Source organism: Lactuca saligna, chromosome 4 (genome assembly GCF_052625555.1).
Source record: "Lactuca saligna cultivar CGN05327 chromosome 4, ASM5262555v1, whole genome shotgun sequence".
NCBI classification, from domain to species: domain Eukaryota; kingdom Viridiplantae; phylum Streptophyta; class Magnoliopsida; order Asterales; family Asteraceae; genus Lactuca; species Lactuca saligna.
Genome location: NC_136420.1, coordinates 304357738 through 304373503, shown reverse-complemented (window position 1 = coordinate 304373503; position 15766 = coordinate 304357738). Strand labels below are relative to the sequence as shown.

The window sequence follows — 15766 nt, the reverse complement described above, 5'->3', positions numbered from 1 at the left end:
AGAATGTAGGGTTTGAAGTACTCCATGGATTATGGCAATGGGCCCCCTTGATGAAATGTAGGTTAAAAGACCAAGACTTGTCTTATTCCCTATATATAGTAATGTATTATTCATAATTAGGGTTAAGAGTGAGGCAAAATGTAGCCGCCAACATTATGAGGTTTCTTATGTAGAGTTAGATTCTTAGTCTATTCTGAAAGTGTAATTTATTCCTCATGTTCATGAATAAATTGATTGATCATTCAACATATCTTCATAATTGTGTCTGTTCTTATTTTTCACATCTTATTCATCAAATCATTATTACGGTTTTAATCCCAACAAGTAAAAACGAGCACATGAAATCTTGTTGTGTCGTGTAGTCGAAAGGGTACTCTGGACCAGTTGAGCCTAAAGCACTGAACCATAGTCGAGGTTCACACCAGATTAAACACCGTACATGATGGTCATGAACAGTTTGCTTGCACAATTTGAGTCGGTTACCCTCTCAGAGAAGCTTTTGAAGAGAATGGTAAAAAGACCATTCCATATTGGTGGCATATTTGGCTTCTTGAACTTATAGACAAAGGTCAAAACATCCTTGTATCCCATTTGGTAAAACATCTCCAAGATTTCAGTGCGAGGTGAGTTTTCTTCACTGTATTTTTGGGTCGAAGGCACCAAGGCCGACCCATTGGTTAGATAACCTGATATTGTTGATATGTTGAGTATAGAGTATATATGCATGCTAGTCTTGATATGCTAGTCTGGTAGATCAATAGGATTACCTGTGATCCTGTCTGAATGATTAAATGTATATGGTTGTTAGTTGTCGGCATATTGTGTTGGGTTGAGTTTGTATTGCTTCGTACTATAGCCAACAAACCCTGGAGCATTCCAGATGTGAGCTAATGACCGGGTAGGGTATTCCAGACTCATACTGAGGGCTCAAGTGTATTCAGGATATGAGTTGAGGATCTGGATGGTATGCTGGACTCTTACCGAGGGCTTGAAGGTATTGAAGCAACCTATATATGAGCTGAGGGTCGGGTAGAGCATGCTAGACTCATACTGAGGGCTCATTAACATTTCAGATATGAGTTAAGGACCCGATTAGTATACCAGACTTGTATTGAGGGCTGAACATTGGTATTCCAGTCTGATGACTGATTGGATTGGGATTAAGCCAGAAATAAGTTGTGGGTCCCAGGGCAAGACAGACTTATGCTGTAAGCTCAAGAGTAGGCCAAACATGAGCTGTAGGCCTGTTAGGCAAGCTAGACTCATATTGTAGGCTCAAGGGTAATCTAGTTTTTTAGCTGTGGACCCAGTACATGTTATTGTTTATGTGCTATTTGTTTGGGTGTTGGTACTTTGGGGCAACCCACTAAGCTTTGTGCTTACAGTTTTGTTTATGGTTTTAGATTCTTTAGATGATTCGTGGTTAGGCGAAGGCATGACCATACACATCATTGGTTTTACAACAATTTGGATCTTGAGAGACTATGATTTTAAATCATGTTTTGTAAACACTTTTGTTAATAAATGAGTTGTTTTAAAAAGTTTAAAATTTGTTGAAATTTTGGGATGTTACAACGGGTTGGCTGGTTTGGAACATAAACCAATATATGGACCTTCAACCCATTTATTTATACAAGTTCACACGTTAGCGGGTTCGTGGGTCATATTTGGGTCCGTGGGTTCAATTCCATACATAAATCTTAAACATCCGTGGGTTCAATTCCATACATGAATAAATTATTGATGCAAACATATCTAAATTTTAGTCACTTAAATCTTAAACATCCAAATGAAAATTAAAAACATTCATAGAGACATGTTCAGGTTAAATAAGATTATTTAGGTCAAACACTAAACGACAATCGTGTTGCATATGTCAAATGGAGAATGTCATCCTATCATAGGCGAGTTGGAGAATGACAAACGTATAAACTGCACAATACTTAAGTCTTAATACATTTAAAAATATATAATTTTTTTTATTAAAATTGTAAACGGGTTGACGTTCAAACGCATTTATTTTGCATCGTGTCACGGCTTGTATCGAAAATTATCAGGCCAAACTTAGATGACACAACCTGTTTCAATTGGGCCGGGTGAAATATTTTGATGGAGACCGTTGCAGTTATGGACTACTTGAACTGTGTTATGGCCCAAAAAGTCGCACCGATCTCTGAACTCTGATCACGAGAGCAGCCCTGAGACGAGAGTGGGAGCACAAACACCGTCTTCCTCCCCAGCAGCCTAATCGATTCTTCAATCGGAAACGTTCTGATTCACTAACTCGGAAACATTTGCATCAGGAGGAACAACCTCGTGAAATAATGGTCAAAACAAAGATAAAGAAATCTAAACCAAATAAGCACCCCAATGTAAGTTTCTCAGTTGCCTATGCTTATATTTGGATAAAGTTTCCGTGAAGTTCTCTGTTTTTGCACGATCTGATTTACTCTAGGGCTTTTGATTTTGTTCAAATACTACTTTGTTTGGTACGATTGCAGCAATTTTGTTTGACAATTTGTATCATCTGAAGTTCCAAATTGAAATTTGACTTTTGTACTCGAAATCAACCGTTATACCTTCTGTTTTGTTGTTAAATCCACTTGTTAACCTCTTCGTGGACTTGATAAGCATCTAGATGAGTAATTACTGGTAACATAATGATAGTTTTCGATTGTCAGGTGTTTGATAACTTTCATGTAGGATCAAAACATAAATGTAGTTTAGGAACTGAGGTGTACAACTGATAACATTGGATGCTCTTGCTCTTAGCGAAACTTTTTCTTATGAACTACTGATTAAATCATCTTTTGCACTGTTGGATTGACACTTGACAGACTAAAAAGAACGGCAAGCAATCTGACATTTCAGAATTTCGAGCTCAGCTTGATGCATTAGGTTTAAAAATTATAGAAGTAACTGCAGATGGGAATTGCTTCTTCAGGTTTGTGCTCAATTACAAAAAACTCATTCAGTCAATACATTTATGATTTTTTTATTAGAAACATATATATGCAACTGCTATCAATTGAAACACCATAATTCTCATTAAGTTCTTATCACAGAGCTTTGGCAGATCAGTTGGAGGGAGATGAAGACAAGCATGAGAAGTATCGGAAAATGGTTGTTCACTATATCATGGTATCATTAAAATGTTATTTCTATGTCTTCAATTTAGGCAAATATACATAAAAGCCACTATTTTAGCCATATTTGTGGTTTTAACCAGTATATGTCAGTTTCATCAATGAAAGCCATCCAAGTCTGACAAATTTAGGCAAAAATACGTAATGTGCCCTAACATTTATCATTTTGATATGTCCATTTTCTAAATGTTCTTGATAAATACATTAAATATTCAAGAAAACCAACAATTGAGCAATTTTTTTACAGAAAAACCGTGAAAACTTTGAGCCTTTTATTGAAGATGAAGTGCCATTTGATGAATACTGTCAATCCATGGAAAAAGATGGCACTTGGGCTGGAAATATGGAGTTACAAGCTGCTTCTCTTGTTACTCACAGTAATATATGCATACACAGAGTATGTCCTTTTATAGCAACCTACATATTCTCAAAATTAATAATCTTTTCTAGATAATTTACCTCTCATGATCTTATTTTACAGATATCTTCACCTCGTTGGTATATAAAGAATTTTGATGACCAAAATGCCCAAATGATCCATTTGTAAGTTCCAATTTAGTATTTCTAGATAATTTAGTGTATCTAATTTTCTTGAAGTATTATCATAAGATGTTTTACCTTTGATTTTTCAGGTCTTATCATGATTTGGAGCATTACAATAGTGTGCGATTAAAAGAAGACACATGCAATGGGCCAACAAGGCCAATCATAATTAAGGTTTTTTTTTTTTTTTTCATCATAACTATTTACAGTTATACCGAATTTTATATAAAAAAGTAATAACTTTTACTTATTTTAAAAGGCCGATGCTGATCTTTCAGTGAAGTCTCACTCCCATCAACCAAATGCTGCTCCTAAAACTATCATCCAGGCTGAGTCCATTAAAACTGTCAAAGTTGGAAGTGGATGTGATAATGAGGACAAAATTCAACAGGTATAAATTATAAATTAGTTCTAACTAGGGTGATACTAACCCCTGCTTTGTGGAGGACTAAACTTGCATAAAAACAAAAGTCTAGGGACCAAACTTGTCAATATACAAAAGTCTTGTTGCCAAAGTCTGAAACCCAAAAAGTCTAGGGATCAAACCTGTCAATATATGAAAATGTAGGGACCAAACTTGCAAATATACGAAAGTCTTGTGGCCAAAGTCTGAAACCCAAAAAGTCTAGGGATCAAACCTGCCAATATACGAAAATGTGGGGACCAAAGCCAATATACAGAAGTCTTGTGGCCAAAGTCTGAAACCCAAAAAGTCTAGGGATCAAACCAGCCAATATACGAAAATGTAGGGACCAAACTTGCAAATATACAAAAGTCTTGTGGCCAAAGTCTGAACCCCATAAAGTCTAGGGACCAAACCTGCCAATATAGAAAAGTGTTGTAGCCACAATATGAAATACAAAAGTTATTGTGGCCAAAGTATGAAGCTTGAAAGTGTCTATTCATTTTTAGTTTGTAATTAGATATAGTAAATACTAAATAATTTTATCTTAAGACGTTTTTGAGTAAACTACAAATTTAGTCCTTGTTCTTTACTAAAAATCGCAAGTTTGGCCCAATTTTTGAAATTCATTACATATTTAGTCCCTCCAACATTGAAATGGAAGTCTTAAAGCGAAGCAAACTTGTGATTTTGAGTTAGCTCATTGATTAAACCCCCCATAAAATGCAAACATGGGGTAAATTTTGAAAATTGGAGCAAACTTGTGATTTTGAGTAAAGCACAAGGACCAAATTTGTAAATTATTATTTGATTGTATCTTTTAGGTATTGCTACAAGTAAATGGAGATGTGGATGCTGCAATAGAGATTATGATAGCAGATCAAGAGAGTGAAGAAAACATGGTTGAAAATGATAGAGTTGACTTTTCAATGGACACTTCTCATGGTAATGACTGGTTAGTACATTTGTCAGAGAAACCATTTTGTTAAATTGTTTAATTATATTATTTATATATCTTACACTGACTTTTATTTATTTATTTATTTTTTCTAGAATGTTCTAGTAGCAATCACCTTGAAAAGATTGAAGACGAAAACATGAAGGAGAAACAGACTTGGAGCAATTTAGAAAGTGAAAACAATAAGACCAACTCCTTGCATGATGAAAAGGTTTTTTTTTCTTGTTTATTATTTTTATGTGGTAATGAATTTTGTTTTGTTTTTATATATTTTAAGAGTAAATAGTATTTTTTTCACTTTTGGTCCGAAAAAGTTCTCTTTCAATTTTTTTTCCTTATTTGAGGCTTTTGTAACGTTTTTGGTCCTTGTTCCAAGTAAAATGACTAGAGTTTTGGGACCGAAATTGTAAAAATCAGACACTCAGGGACTAAAAACGTTAAAAGAACCTCCAATTAGGGCCATAATTGCAAAGAATCAGCTATATTTAGGTACCGAAACTATAACTTAATCTTACATCAAGTTAACCCGAGTATAGTTGTTTTTCACATTTGGTCCCAAAAACTTTTCTCTTGTAGTTTTGGCCCATATTGATGCTTTTGTAACATTTTTGGTCCCTTCCCCAAGTAAAATGGCTATAATTTTGGACCAAAATTGTAAAAATCAGATAAACTCAGGGACCAAAAATAGTCATTTAAATCGGAATAAGGACTAAAAATGTTATAAGAACCTCCAGTAAGGACCATAATTGCAAAGAATCATCTATACTTAGAGACCAAAAACGTAACATACTCTATTTTAAGTAAGTTACATTTTTGGTCCCCAAGTATCTATTTTTCACTTTGGCTCCCAAAAAGTTCTCTTGCAGTTTTGGTCCTTATTTCTGGCTTTTGTAATTTTTTTGGTCCAAGTAAAATAAATATATTTTTAGGACCAAATTTGCAAAAAATCCGACACTCTCACCAAACAAAAAGTCATTTAACTTGGAACAGGGACCAAAAACGTTATAAGAACCTCCAGTAAGGACTATAATTGCAAAGAATCAGCTATACATAGGGACCAAAAATGTAATTTACTCTGTTTATTAATTCACTGCAGAAAATACCTAGAAACAAGGCGTGCCCTTGTGGATCAAAAAAGAAATACAAGTCTTGTTGTGGTACAATGGCTGCAAGAAAATTGTCTACTGTTGCAGTGTACGTATTTTGATAATATATAAATATATATATATATATATATATATATATTTTTAATTTTGTTTATTCAGAAGGTTAAAATGGGAATTTTGTTCACTTAATGAATTAAGTTTTTGATATATATCATGTTTCAGAAACAATACAATTGAGAGCAAAGATAAGAAGCATGGGAAGAAAGGTAGATCGGTTTCACATGGTTCTGATGGAGCTTCTCATGACATGGGTGCACTTTGTATATGACCAATTTCCCTGGGGGTATAATCGTAATTTTGGTGTATGGGATTGTTTGGATTTTTGTTTTGTACATATAGGGTCCCGGATAATGGTATAATCAGGACAATGAAAAGACCTTAGATGGATCAAATTCTATATCATCCAAGTATTAAGACAATTGGTTATTAATAGTATATAACTAGAGAATGCACCTTGGAAACGATTATGGTAACGTACTTTTGTTAATTTGTTTACTATAGCATCATACTTTCTTTTTTTCTTATTACCTATAATAATTTGTTTAGTGTTCATTTAAGGTGTTTTATAGCATCACATGCATATAAACAAATATGTAAAAAAAATAGCATATCACAAAACCATGTAAAAACTAATTTTGTAAAAATGACTGTCAAAAAAAGTTTAAAATATAGACAAAACTGTAAAAAGTCATGTGGTATATTGAAAATTGCTACTTTGGTTCAAAAAGGTTTGGACTAACACAAACGGTCCAAAACTTTGATTTTGTTGAAAGTTTGGTTTAAAATCTCTCTCTCTCTCTCTCATTAAAAAAAAGCAAGAAAAAAAATCATCAAAAATAGAGAGAGAGAGAGAGAGAGATGCTATATATATATTTTTATTTTTTTAATCAGAAAACTATAAGAAAATGAAAGAGTAAATATGAAGGGAAAACTCGTCATTTAAAAAAGACAAAATTGCAAGAATGGTCTTTGTGTTATGTCAAAACTCGGATGTTTGGACCAAAAATGTTTGGACTTGCACCAATGGTCAAATACTTTGATCTTGTTGCGAGTTTGGTCCAAAATATTCAAAACTTTTTATAAAGACATTTTTGCCCATATTATATTTTTTTTTAAAGTACTTTGTCCTTTTTTAATTAAAAAGAAAAGTAAAAAAAGAACCTCTCTCTCTCTCTCTATATATATATATATATATATATATATATATATATATATATATATATATATATATATATATATATATAGACAAAATTGCAAAAATGGTCCCTGTGGTATGCATTTTTTTGGGGTTTTAGTCCAAACCACGGGTTTTTAGGATTCGTGGTCCTTTTGGGCTAGTTTCATTGTAAAATTGGTCCCCGATAAACTTGAAAAGGCGACTTTGCCCTTTTAATTTGTTTTTTTCCATTTACTTAATTATTTTTTTCTTTTATTTAAATATAAATGTTAAATCAAATCAAATGGGACCCACCTGTCTTCTCTTTCTCTCTCTCTCTCTCTCTCTCTCTCTCTCTCTCTCTCTCTTTCTTCCTTCCTTCCTTCCTTCAGTCATGCCTTCTCGTTTTTCGTCACCACCAGGGAAGAGGTTGTCGGCCACCAGAGCTTCCTTTTCCTTCCTCCTCCGGCCGAGCAACACCACCTAAACACCCCTAAAGATCGTCTCCTCCCCCTTCGTGTGTTGCTACTAGCGCCAAAGCAAAAGAACCAAGGAGGGCTCGCCAGAGATAGGTTGCCCCTCCCTTCCTCAAGATTTCTCAGCCACCACTGGAGCAAACTTTGTTCCTTTATTTATCTAGTGTTTGATTCTTATTTTTCGAAATCGAATACGCACATCATTTATTTGTATTTGGTTAACAGAATTTCTAGGTTTTTGAAAGGATTTCTAGGTTTCTGATCCTTGTTCAAGAAACAAGATGGACTTGGCTATAGATTCAAACTTATCCCCGACTTCTCCTCTGTTGGTATCGTATTGGCTGAATCCACATTGTGGTTGAACAAATGATGAAAGTTTAAGATCGATTTAAGGTCAATTAATTGTGGTAGTGGTAAGAAATCAAATACTTCGTCTCCGATTCAGGGGCGTTCGTTTTTTTTTTCGAGAGCCCTACACCACCTCCTTATCGTTGAAATCAAAATTAAATTTCAACTGGCTCTCATTTGGGGATGCTGAAATAGAAATTCAAATCTAGAGATGGGGAAGATGAAAAATTGAACCATCGCAAGTCACCACCATCACCATCGATCTGGGTTCCATTTTTACAGGTGTATGCATGTGTGTGTTGAATTTGAACATGAAGTTAGTTTATAGGTTTTGTTAGAGGTGGAAAATATTTTTATGGGTTATGATAAGGAAGCAAGTAGGTATTATTCATAACTTAGATCTCGTTCAAGTAGAAGAACTTGGAGCTTGGGAGTAATCACGGTGGAGAGAGAGAGAGAGAGAGAGAGAGAGAGAGAGAGAGAGAGAGAGATAAAGAGAGAGAGATAGAGATAGAGAGAGAGAGGTGGGTCCTATTCTTATTTTTTTAATTATTAAAATAAATAAAATAGTATTATATTTAAAAAGAAATGAAATAAAAATGGAAAATAAATACCCCAAGGGTATTACAGTCATTTCACAATTTGGAGGGACCAAAAACACAATGAAACTATGTCAAAAGGACCACGGAGCCAAAAAAGTCATGGTTTGGACTAAACCCCCAAACAATGCATACCACAGGGACCATTTTTGCAGTTTTGTCATATATATATATATATATATATATATCGTATTTAAGTGTGTGTTTGCTATGCAAACACATATCCATGACAATCATCCTGCACAAATCCACCATAATGTCTTAAACTTGAAAGCCACGTTCAATTCTCTCACCCACCAGAGCATTTATTAGAGCTGGAGGAGACTAGGTGGGACCAAGATCCAACGAGGTCACTAGGTGACCTTTTGAGAGAGAGAGAGAGGGGGGGGGGGGGAGACAGTCATCGTATGGTAGCTCAAACAGTTTTTTTAGATCTACTGCCGTTTACGGTTTTAGTCGCTGTATATCTCCTTCTATGGAGATGTTGTTGTTCAAGCTCTGAAATGAGGGTTTGCAAGCTCAATTAAGAAGGACGACTCTGCATCGTTTCCTCTCACCTGCAGATCTACTTCGATTCACCACTACAAACCGTAGCAACTGGAAACCCTCGCCGCTCCGATCTGCAACTCGACGAAGATGATGGTTGAGCCGCTTTAAACTATAACTTTGTCTTTACAGATCTGTAACTCAATCTTCCCTTTGATTAAGCCCATTTTGATTTTGGATAATTTTAATTGATTGTTAGGTCAACCCTGATGAAGGTGGAGGCCGTTTCAGACTACCAGGTAGCCATTAACCGGTGATTAAAGTGTACCATATGATGAATCTGATTTCTTGATGAATTTTAGGTTTGAAAGATGAAAGTGTGTGTTCATCAGATTATGTGTGTGTGTTCATATGATTTCATGTGTGGGTGTTCATCTGATTTCATGTGTGTGTTCATCATATTTTGTGTGTATGTTCATCTGATTTTGTGTGTGTATGTGTGTGTTAATTTGATAGGGGCGGACTCAAGAACAAATCTGGATTTGTGTATGGATTTTGTTTATGGGATGATTTTTTGGCGGAGATGAAGAAATAGAAAAAGTTTAGGTGGAGATGGAGGTGGCAGACCGTGGTGGTGGTGGCGGACGGTGGTCGAACGGTGGTGGCGGTGAAAGATGTACTTTAGTGTTCTTGAATCTATGAATATGTTCTTCGGTGTTATATATATATATATATATATATATATATATATATATATATATATATATATATATATATATATATATATACATACACACATAAAGAGAGAGAGAGAGAGAGTGTGTGTGTGTGTATGTAACACCTCAAAGTTCAAACCAATTGTTTTTCATTTTAATTTACCAAAATAAAGTTTCACAAACTAAGTCACCAAAAAAATAAGTGTCTGAAACAAACATCATCACAAAATATCAGACTATCTCAAATTGTCCCAATAACAAATCTCCCAGTGAGTGTGTACAATCAAACCTTCGCCTTCCCACGGTCCTTAGAAGTACCTGAAACACATAAATCAATATTTGTAAGCACGAAGCTTAGTGAGTTCCACAAGATACCACATACATCACAACATAAATAAACAACTATGGGCTATGAGCGTACTATCAGCAGTCCCAGCAGGCAACATCGTGCCCTATGGGTTATCAGCAACACATGTAAGAATAAGTAAGGAGACTCACTTGATACTGATGACACCTAAATCTCTCACCCGAACTGCCGAAACTAGATTCCACCTAATCAACAAATAATGAACCCTAATTAATAATTAAGGTCTCTAACTCAACTCATAATTCTGAATCCCTTAACTAAGTCTCTTAAGGGAAAAAACTATTTTACCCTTCCCATGGTCCAAAACCCTAAATATTGACCAAGGTCAAAAGTAAATAAAAGTCAACTGCCCAGTGTGTACGCTGGGAGTACTTTCTCTTATGTGGGGCGTACAACTTACTTAGCGACCAATCGAAGACGGGACTGGCTACATGGGGCATATCTAAGAGTACGTCCAACGTACTCGACCTAATCCAACTTCACCAAATTTATGTCATAATCCGTTAATACACCTATCCCCATTTCAAATCTGACCATCCTAGGATGTCTTAACCTATAAAGTTGAGACAACTCGAAATTTCTATTCTGTACAACATTTCAATTCAATAGAATCCATAATTGTTGCTGCTAATTTTCAAGCTTTTTGGAATAAGTTTGAGTTTTTTAAGATTAGCACTTTAGGAGATATCAGGAGAGAGGATATCCTAGGGTTTATTGTGAAAAAATAAAGTCCCGAAACATCAAAAGTTTAGAGTTTACAGCCTAAACAAGGAGTTTATGGCCCTAAACCATAAAGGAAAGAGGTATAAAGGTGACACTTAGTTATTTTTACCATTTTTCCAACTTTCAAGAACAAAAACTCAAACTCAAACTCTCTCAAGTATCATCCAAAGAATTCTTCAAAATCTTCATCTAGTAAGTGTTTCTAGCCCTTTTTAGTTAGTATATCACTTAACCTAGTGATTTAACACACTTCTATCCATGAAATCTTTCCAAAAGGTTGATTCTTCAAGTTTCACCAAGAACACCAAGAACACACACTAGTGTTCTTGGACTTTTGGACCTTTTTCGAGTTTCTATATTGTAAGTACTTCTATCCTAGAGTATGTTAAGTCTTGATACACTTCTTTACATCAAGAAAACACCATTGAAACCCAAGATCAAAGGTGTTTACGGTCCAAGAACACCTTGGATCGTAAACCCTAATTTAGGGGCCAAAGTGACCCTAGTCCCTTCACAAGCTCTGGAAACTAGTCTCGACTCATTCCTTTATATGTTTAGGACTTGCAAACATCAAAAATACCATAATACATAAGGGTTTACGGTAGTAAACCCAAAAGTAAATGGGCTTAGGGCTGTAAACTCCTGAAAGGAGGGAAATGGTGCCCTAATCTCTTCGAAAGGCTTAACCATCAAGTAGAAATGCTTCTAAGGACTTGTAGAACTTCAAAACAACACATGGTCGAAGGAGCATGAGTTTACAACCGTAAAATCATGAGTTTACGACCGTAAACTCGATGGGTGATGGTCACAAAACCATAAACTCATTTAGGGGGGTTTCCTTGAACCCTAAACTCAATAGCAATGTCCTACAACACTTAGATGCGATCCTTGGGACTTATAACACTTATATAAGGTGTTTAACATGTCCTAGGATGTCTTAAACTTGTTAATTAGTTGTTTAAAGACTAATTGGATACATATATGTGTTATTATATGTTAACTAGGATCATTGAGTGTGTTCAAGTCTTCACTTGACACCTAGCAATCCTATATCATCAGTTCTTCCAAACCACTCACTACAGGTGAGTTCATACCCCTAAAATAATCTTTTAAATGTTTCTAAATGATTTATGGGGGGGGGGGGGATACAAGTTGAAACATGCTAGTTATTATATCAATCACATGTGATTAATCACTAGCATGCAAATGGATTTACTATACGTTAACTGTTTTACCAAACATATTTCTTCAAATGACTTTCATAAATGTTTTTACATGTTAAAACTCTTTATCAAACTGCTTTACAAACTGTATGTTTCCTTTCAAACTCTGTTACAAATGTGTTTCGAACAAAGGTTTTCCTTATACTTAAACTGTCTTAACAAACAAAATACTTTCAAATCGTTTTATAAACTGACATCAAATCATCGTTTCTTAGTATTAAATTTTTCAAAGGTTTTACAAAACTTCTTTTATGCTTTTGTATTGTCAATTTCATGTCTAAATATTAGTTATATATCAAGTATAGATATATAGACATAAAAGTTCCTCCAGTCAGTTCAGTACCTTTGGGTAGCAAATGCATACTTTCGGTTATACATGTACATTACTAGTAACTATAATAGGTATAGTTAGGAGATATTGTGACAAACCTATATTTTTCCAAAGCAATGTAACACTCAAAAGTCAAATACAACGAAACTATTTGGAATCAACGAAATTAACCTAAAAAATAAAGTGTTCAAAAATCTAAATTTGGGATGCATCAAATGTTAGATATCGTGCCAAGGTTTCCAAAAACATAAAGAACGTTCAAAACCGGGTTATAATGAAGAAATTATGATCACTCAAATATTCACGACACACCCGGTAAAACATTATTAAACGTAAAAAGTGAAATTCCAATAAAATGCATTTTAGCCTTAAGTATCTAAACGAAAGTCGTATATTATGTTAAACAGTGAACGTGCATAAAAAGATCGCCCAAATTGGACCTCATATGAAGAAGTTACAAATTTTCTAAGTTTCGTAACAACAGTAGAGAGCTAAAAACTCGAATTAAAGATCGAACGATTTTTAGCTAACACAACCTAAACGAGAATTGAAGGTCTCCACAACAGGAGTAAGATGGTGAAAAGACAGATGAAATCAGGCGTCAGATATAGAAGTTATGGATTTTTAACGGACTTTAGCAGTCCCAGCCTACTAAAAACATAACATTAAAAATAAAGTCAAAACTAGCCGACGGAGTCTAAATGAAAGTTATAGAGCACAGTCTCACCTACGCGTGGATATAAAGAACGCGAAAAACGGACCCCGTACGCGTAAGTTACGGAATTTAGAAGATTGAAGCCCGAATTACGCCCGACGTAATTTAAGAGTACGCCCAACGCACTCATGTGCAGTGTCGAGTCCCATCGGCTGCAGGCTCTACGCTTAGCTAGACTCGAGTCGTAAGCCATGACACAAAGTTACGCCCAGAGTACTCCCACTTTCAACCCTATAAATAGAGGGCATGAACTCCGGGTTTTGGCACACTTTTCTCAAACTCTCTCTCACTTTCACACACTTGTGAGCTCCAGAGGCCATCCCGACACCCTTGGTTCCACACCCGAGCCCCCGACAAAGGTTCTACGCTACCGAGATCCCCGAGAAGCTCGAAGACGCATCTTTTCGCAGTTGAAGTTCTGCTCGATTCTAGTCTCACTCTCTTCAAACCGAACAAGTGAGTTCATACCCCTACTTTTCAAGTCTTTTCATGTTTTAGGGGGGGGGGGGGGGGAATACAAGTACAATACAAGAAAACGTATCATTTTATATAGATATAAATACAACTTCTATCTTATCATTATTCGATATCAACATTTTACTTTACGTAAAAGTTAGTATTTCACTGAGTTATTTTCACCAAATGGAACACACGTTCTGAAAAACTATAATGGGTATAGTTTTCGAGTTATTCATACATTCTTACGTAAACATCTTGAAAAACGAAATACTTTCATCTGAAGTGAACTAAATACTTTCTTATCGTAAATCTATTTATACTAAGTGTTGTGAGATACCCAACTTCAATATACTCTCAAGTATGCATTTCAAGTCCTGTATTATAAACCATAATCTCTTGGAGGGAGAGCATGATACTTGTGTATAGATCTATACGGGATTGACAATACCACACCTAAACTGTTAGCTACAGTTAGACCGGCAGGTATGGGGTGACAAATGTTATAACACTACAACACCTAAAGAATGTTGTTACAGGCAGTCTGTGTCAATAGCATGGTTATACGACTCACACGGAAGTATAAAAATAAGCTTGATTTACGAGACTCATGAATGCATTCAGTATTTACATTATTTTGAGTATACATTCATCTTATACATTTAGGTACGAAAGATACTAACGCCCTCCAACATTTGGGAGTTTTTCAAACTGTATGTGGAAAATATTGGATTTTTTGGAAATCACATTCATCTGTTTTCTTCTAAAAAGACATACTTTTTTTCAGCACAAAAACACTTATGAACTCACCAACTTTATTGTTGACACTTTTTCGAAACTACTTGTATTTCTCAGGGAATCAGTAATTCAGGTAACTACCAGCTTTTGAAGAAGGAACGCTAAGGCGTCTGTTATCAAACATTTTAAATCATCATATTGTAATATTCTTTTGGAAACATGTATTATGCAACAATGTACATTTTTGTTATATCTATGATGGTTGTGTTACTTTCTTTACGATATTCACTTGTTATGGTACTACGTGAAGTCATCCACCCCTGAATGTTTCCGCCATTCTGGTTTGGGGGTGTGATAGATTGGTATCAGAGCATTGTTTATAGTGAACTAAGTATATCGAACCACATAAGATATACAAAATATAAATGCAAAGGGGACCAAAAAACCTCTGACGAAACGTTTTCATAAACAATTTTTTTTATTTAAAATATACATTTTTACACGCATGCATCGGTCTCGTATCATAATAAAGTTTTCTAAAAAGTATTAACGCAAGTTGCGACACTACGATTGGGCCTCGAGGTATGTGATCAAATCGAGAATAAATATAGCCTGATCAACTATATTTATCCTAGATTTGACCAACATACGTCGAGGAATGGTCGTAGTGGACAACAAGACAAAAACTTACCAAATAAAATTACTAAACTTGCAAATTCGAAATTCTATAGGAGTATTTTATAAAATATATGGACAATAAAAAAAATCATGCACACCTCAAGATTTGGTTAAACTTAGGATGCCATCAAATAGAAATTTCTTTTCTCATAAAATTCTTATACCTCTATCCTAGTACAGACAAAATGGCCGGATTCCATATACCGGGAGATACCTACTACCTAAACCAAGGTAACGGTGGATGGATAGAAGAAGATCTGGAAGAAAACCTAGAGGGAAGTCGAAGAGGAATTCTAAGTCGACGAGGAACTCAAAGAGGAAGAGGAGCCTATAGAGGAGAGAGGAAGGTACAGATGGAACAGACTCCGAGCCAGAAGTAATCAACCCTCCCGCTCCTCGTTCTCTCGAAGTTAGAATGGGTTACCAAGGTCCCATTCCCATTTGGGGAAGCCATCTCTACCATTGGAGCCGTCAACTAGGTGTACGCCCTCCCTTTGGCATGTGCCGGGAGTTCTACAATTTCAATGGTGGAGGCTCA

The 15766-nt window shown here is 35.3% G+C and overlaps 1 protein-coding gene across 2 annotated transcripts; it reads left to right on the top strand.

Moving 5' to 3' along the window:
• Window positions 1-2172: 2172 nt before the first annotated feature.
• Window positions 2173-6740, top strand: LOC145043906 (SEC-C motif-containing protein / OTU-like cysteine protease family protein). Of its 2 annotated transcripts, none has more exons than XM_078992676.1 (11): window positions 2173-2372; window positions 2838-2944; window positions 3066-3123; window positions 3394-3543; window positions 3628-3689; window positions 3779-3863; window positions 3949-4080; window positions 4917-5037; window positions 5146-5261; window positions 6147-6244; window positions 6379-6740. In XM_078992676.1, the coding sequence occupies exons 1-11, from the start codon at window positions 2325-2327 to the stop codon at window positions 6482-6484; spliced, it is 1083 nt and encodes a 360-aa protein (XP_078848802.1). In that variant the 5' UTR covers window positions 2173-2324; the 3' UTR covers window positions 6485-6740. The 2 variants fall into 2 exon arrangements, with proteins under 2 accessions (XP_078848802.1, XP_078848801.1); XM_078992675.1 differs by having other exon boundaries at window positions 3066-3141.
• Window positions 6741-15766: the final 9026 nt, after the last annotated feature.

Excerpts from the sequence above, each read along its gene's own strand:
- LOC145043906 (XM_078992675.1), top strand. The coding sequence starts at position 2,325 with ATGGTCAAAACAAAGATAAAGAAATCTAAACCAAATAAGCACCCCAAT. Across the intron at positions 2,373-2,837 it reads AACCAAATAAGCACCCCAAT|ACTAAAAAGAACGGCAAGCA; the intron begins GTAAGTTTCTCA and ends GACACTTGACAG. Across the intron at positions 3,544-3,627 it reads GTAATATATGCATACACAGA|ATATCTTCACCTCGTTGGTA; the intron begins GTATGTCCTTTT and ends CTTATTTTACAG.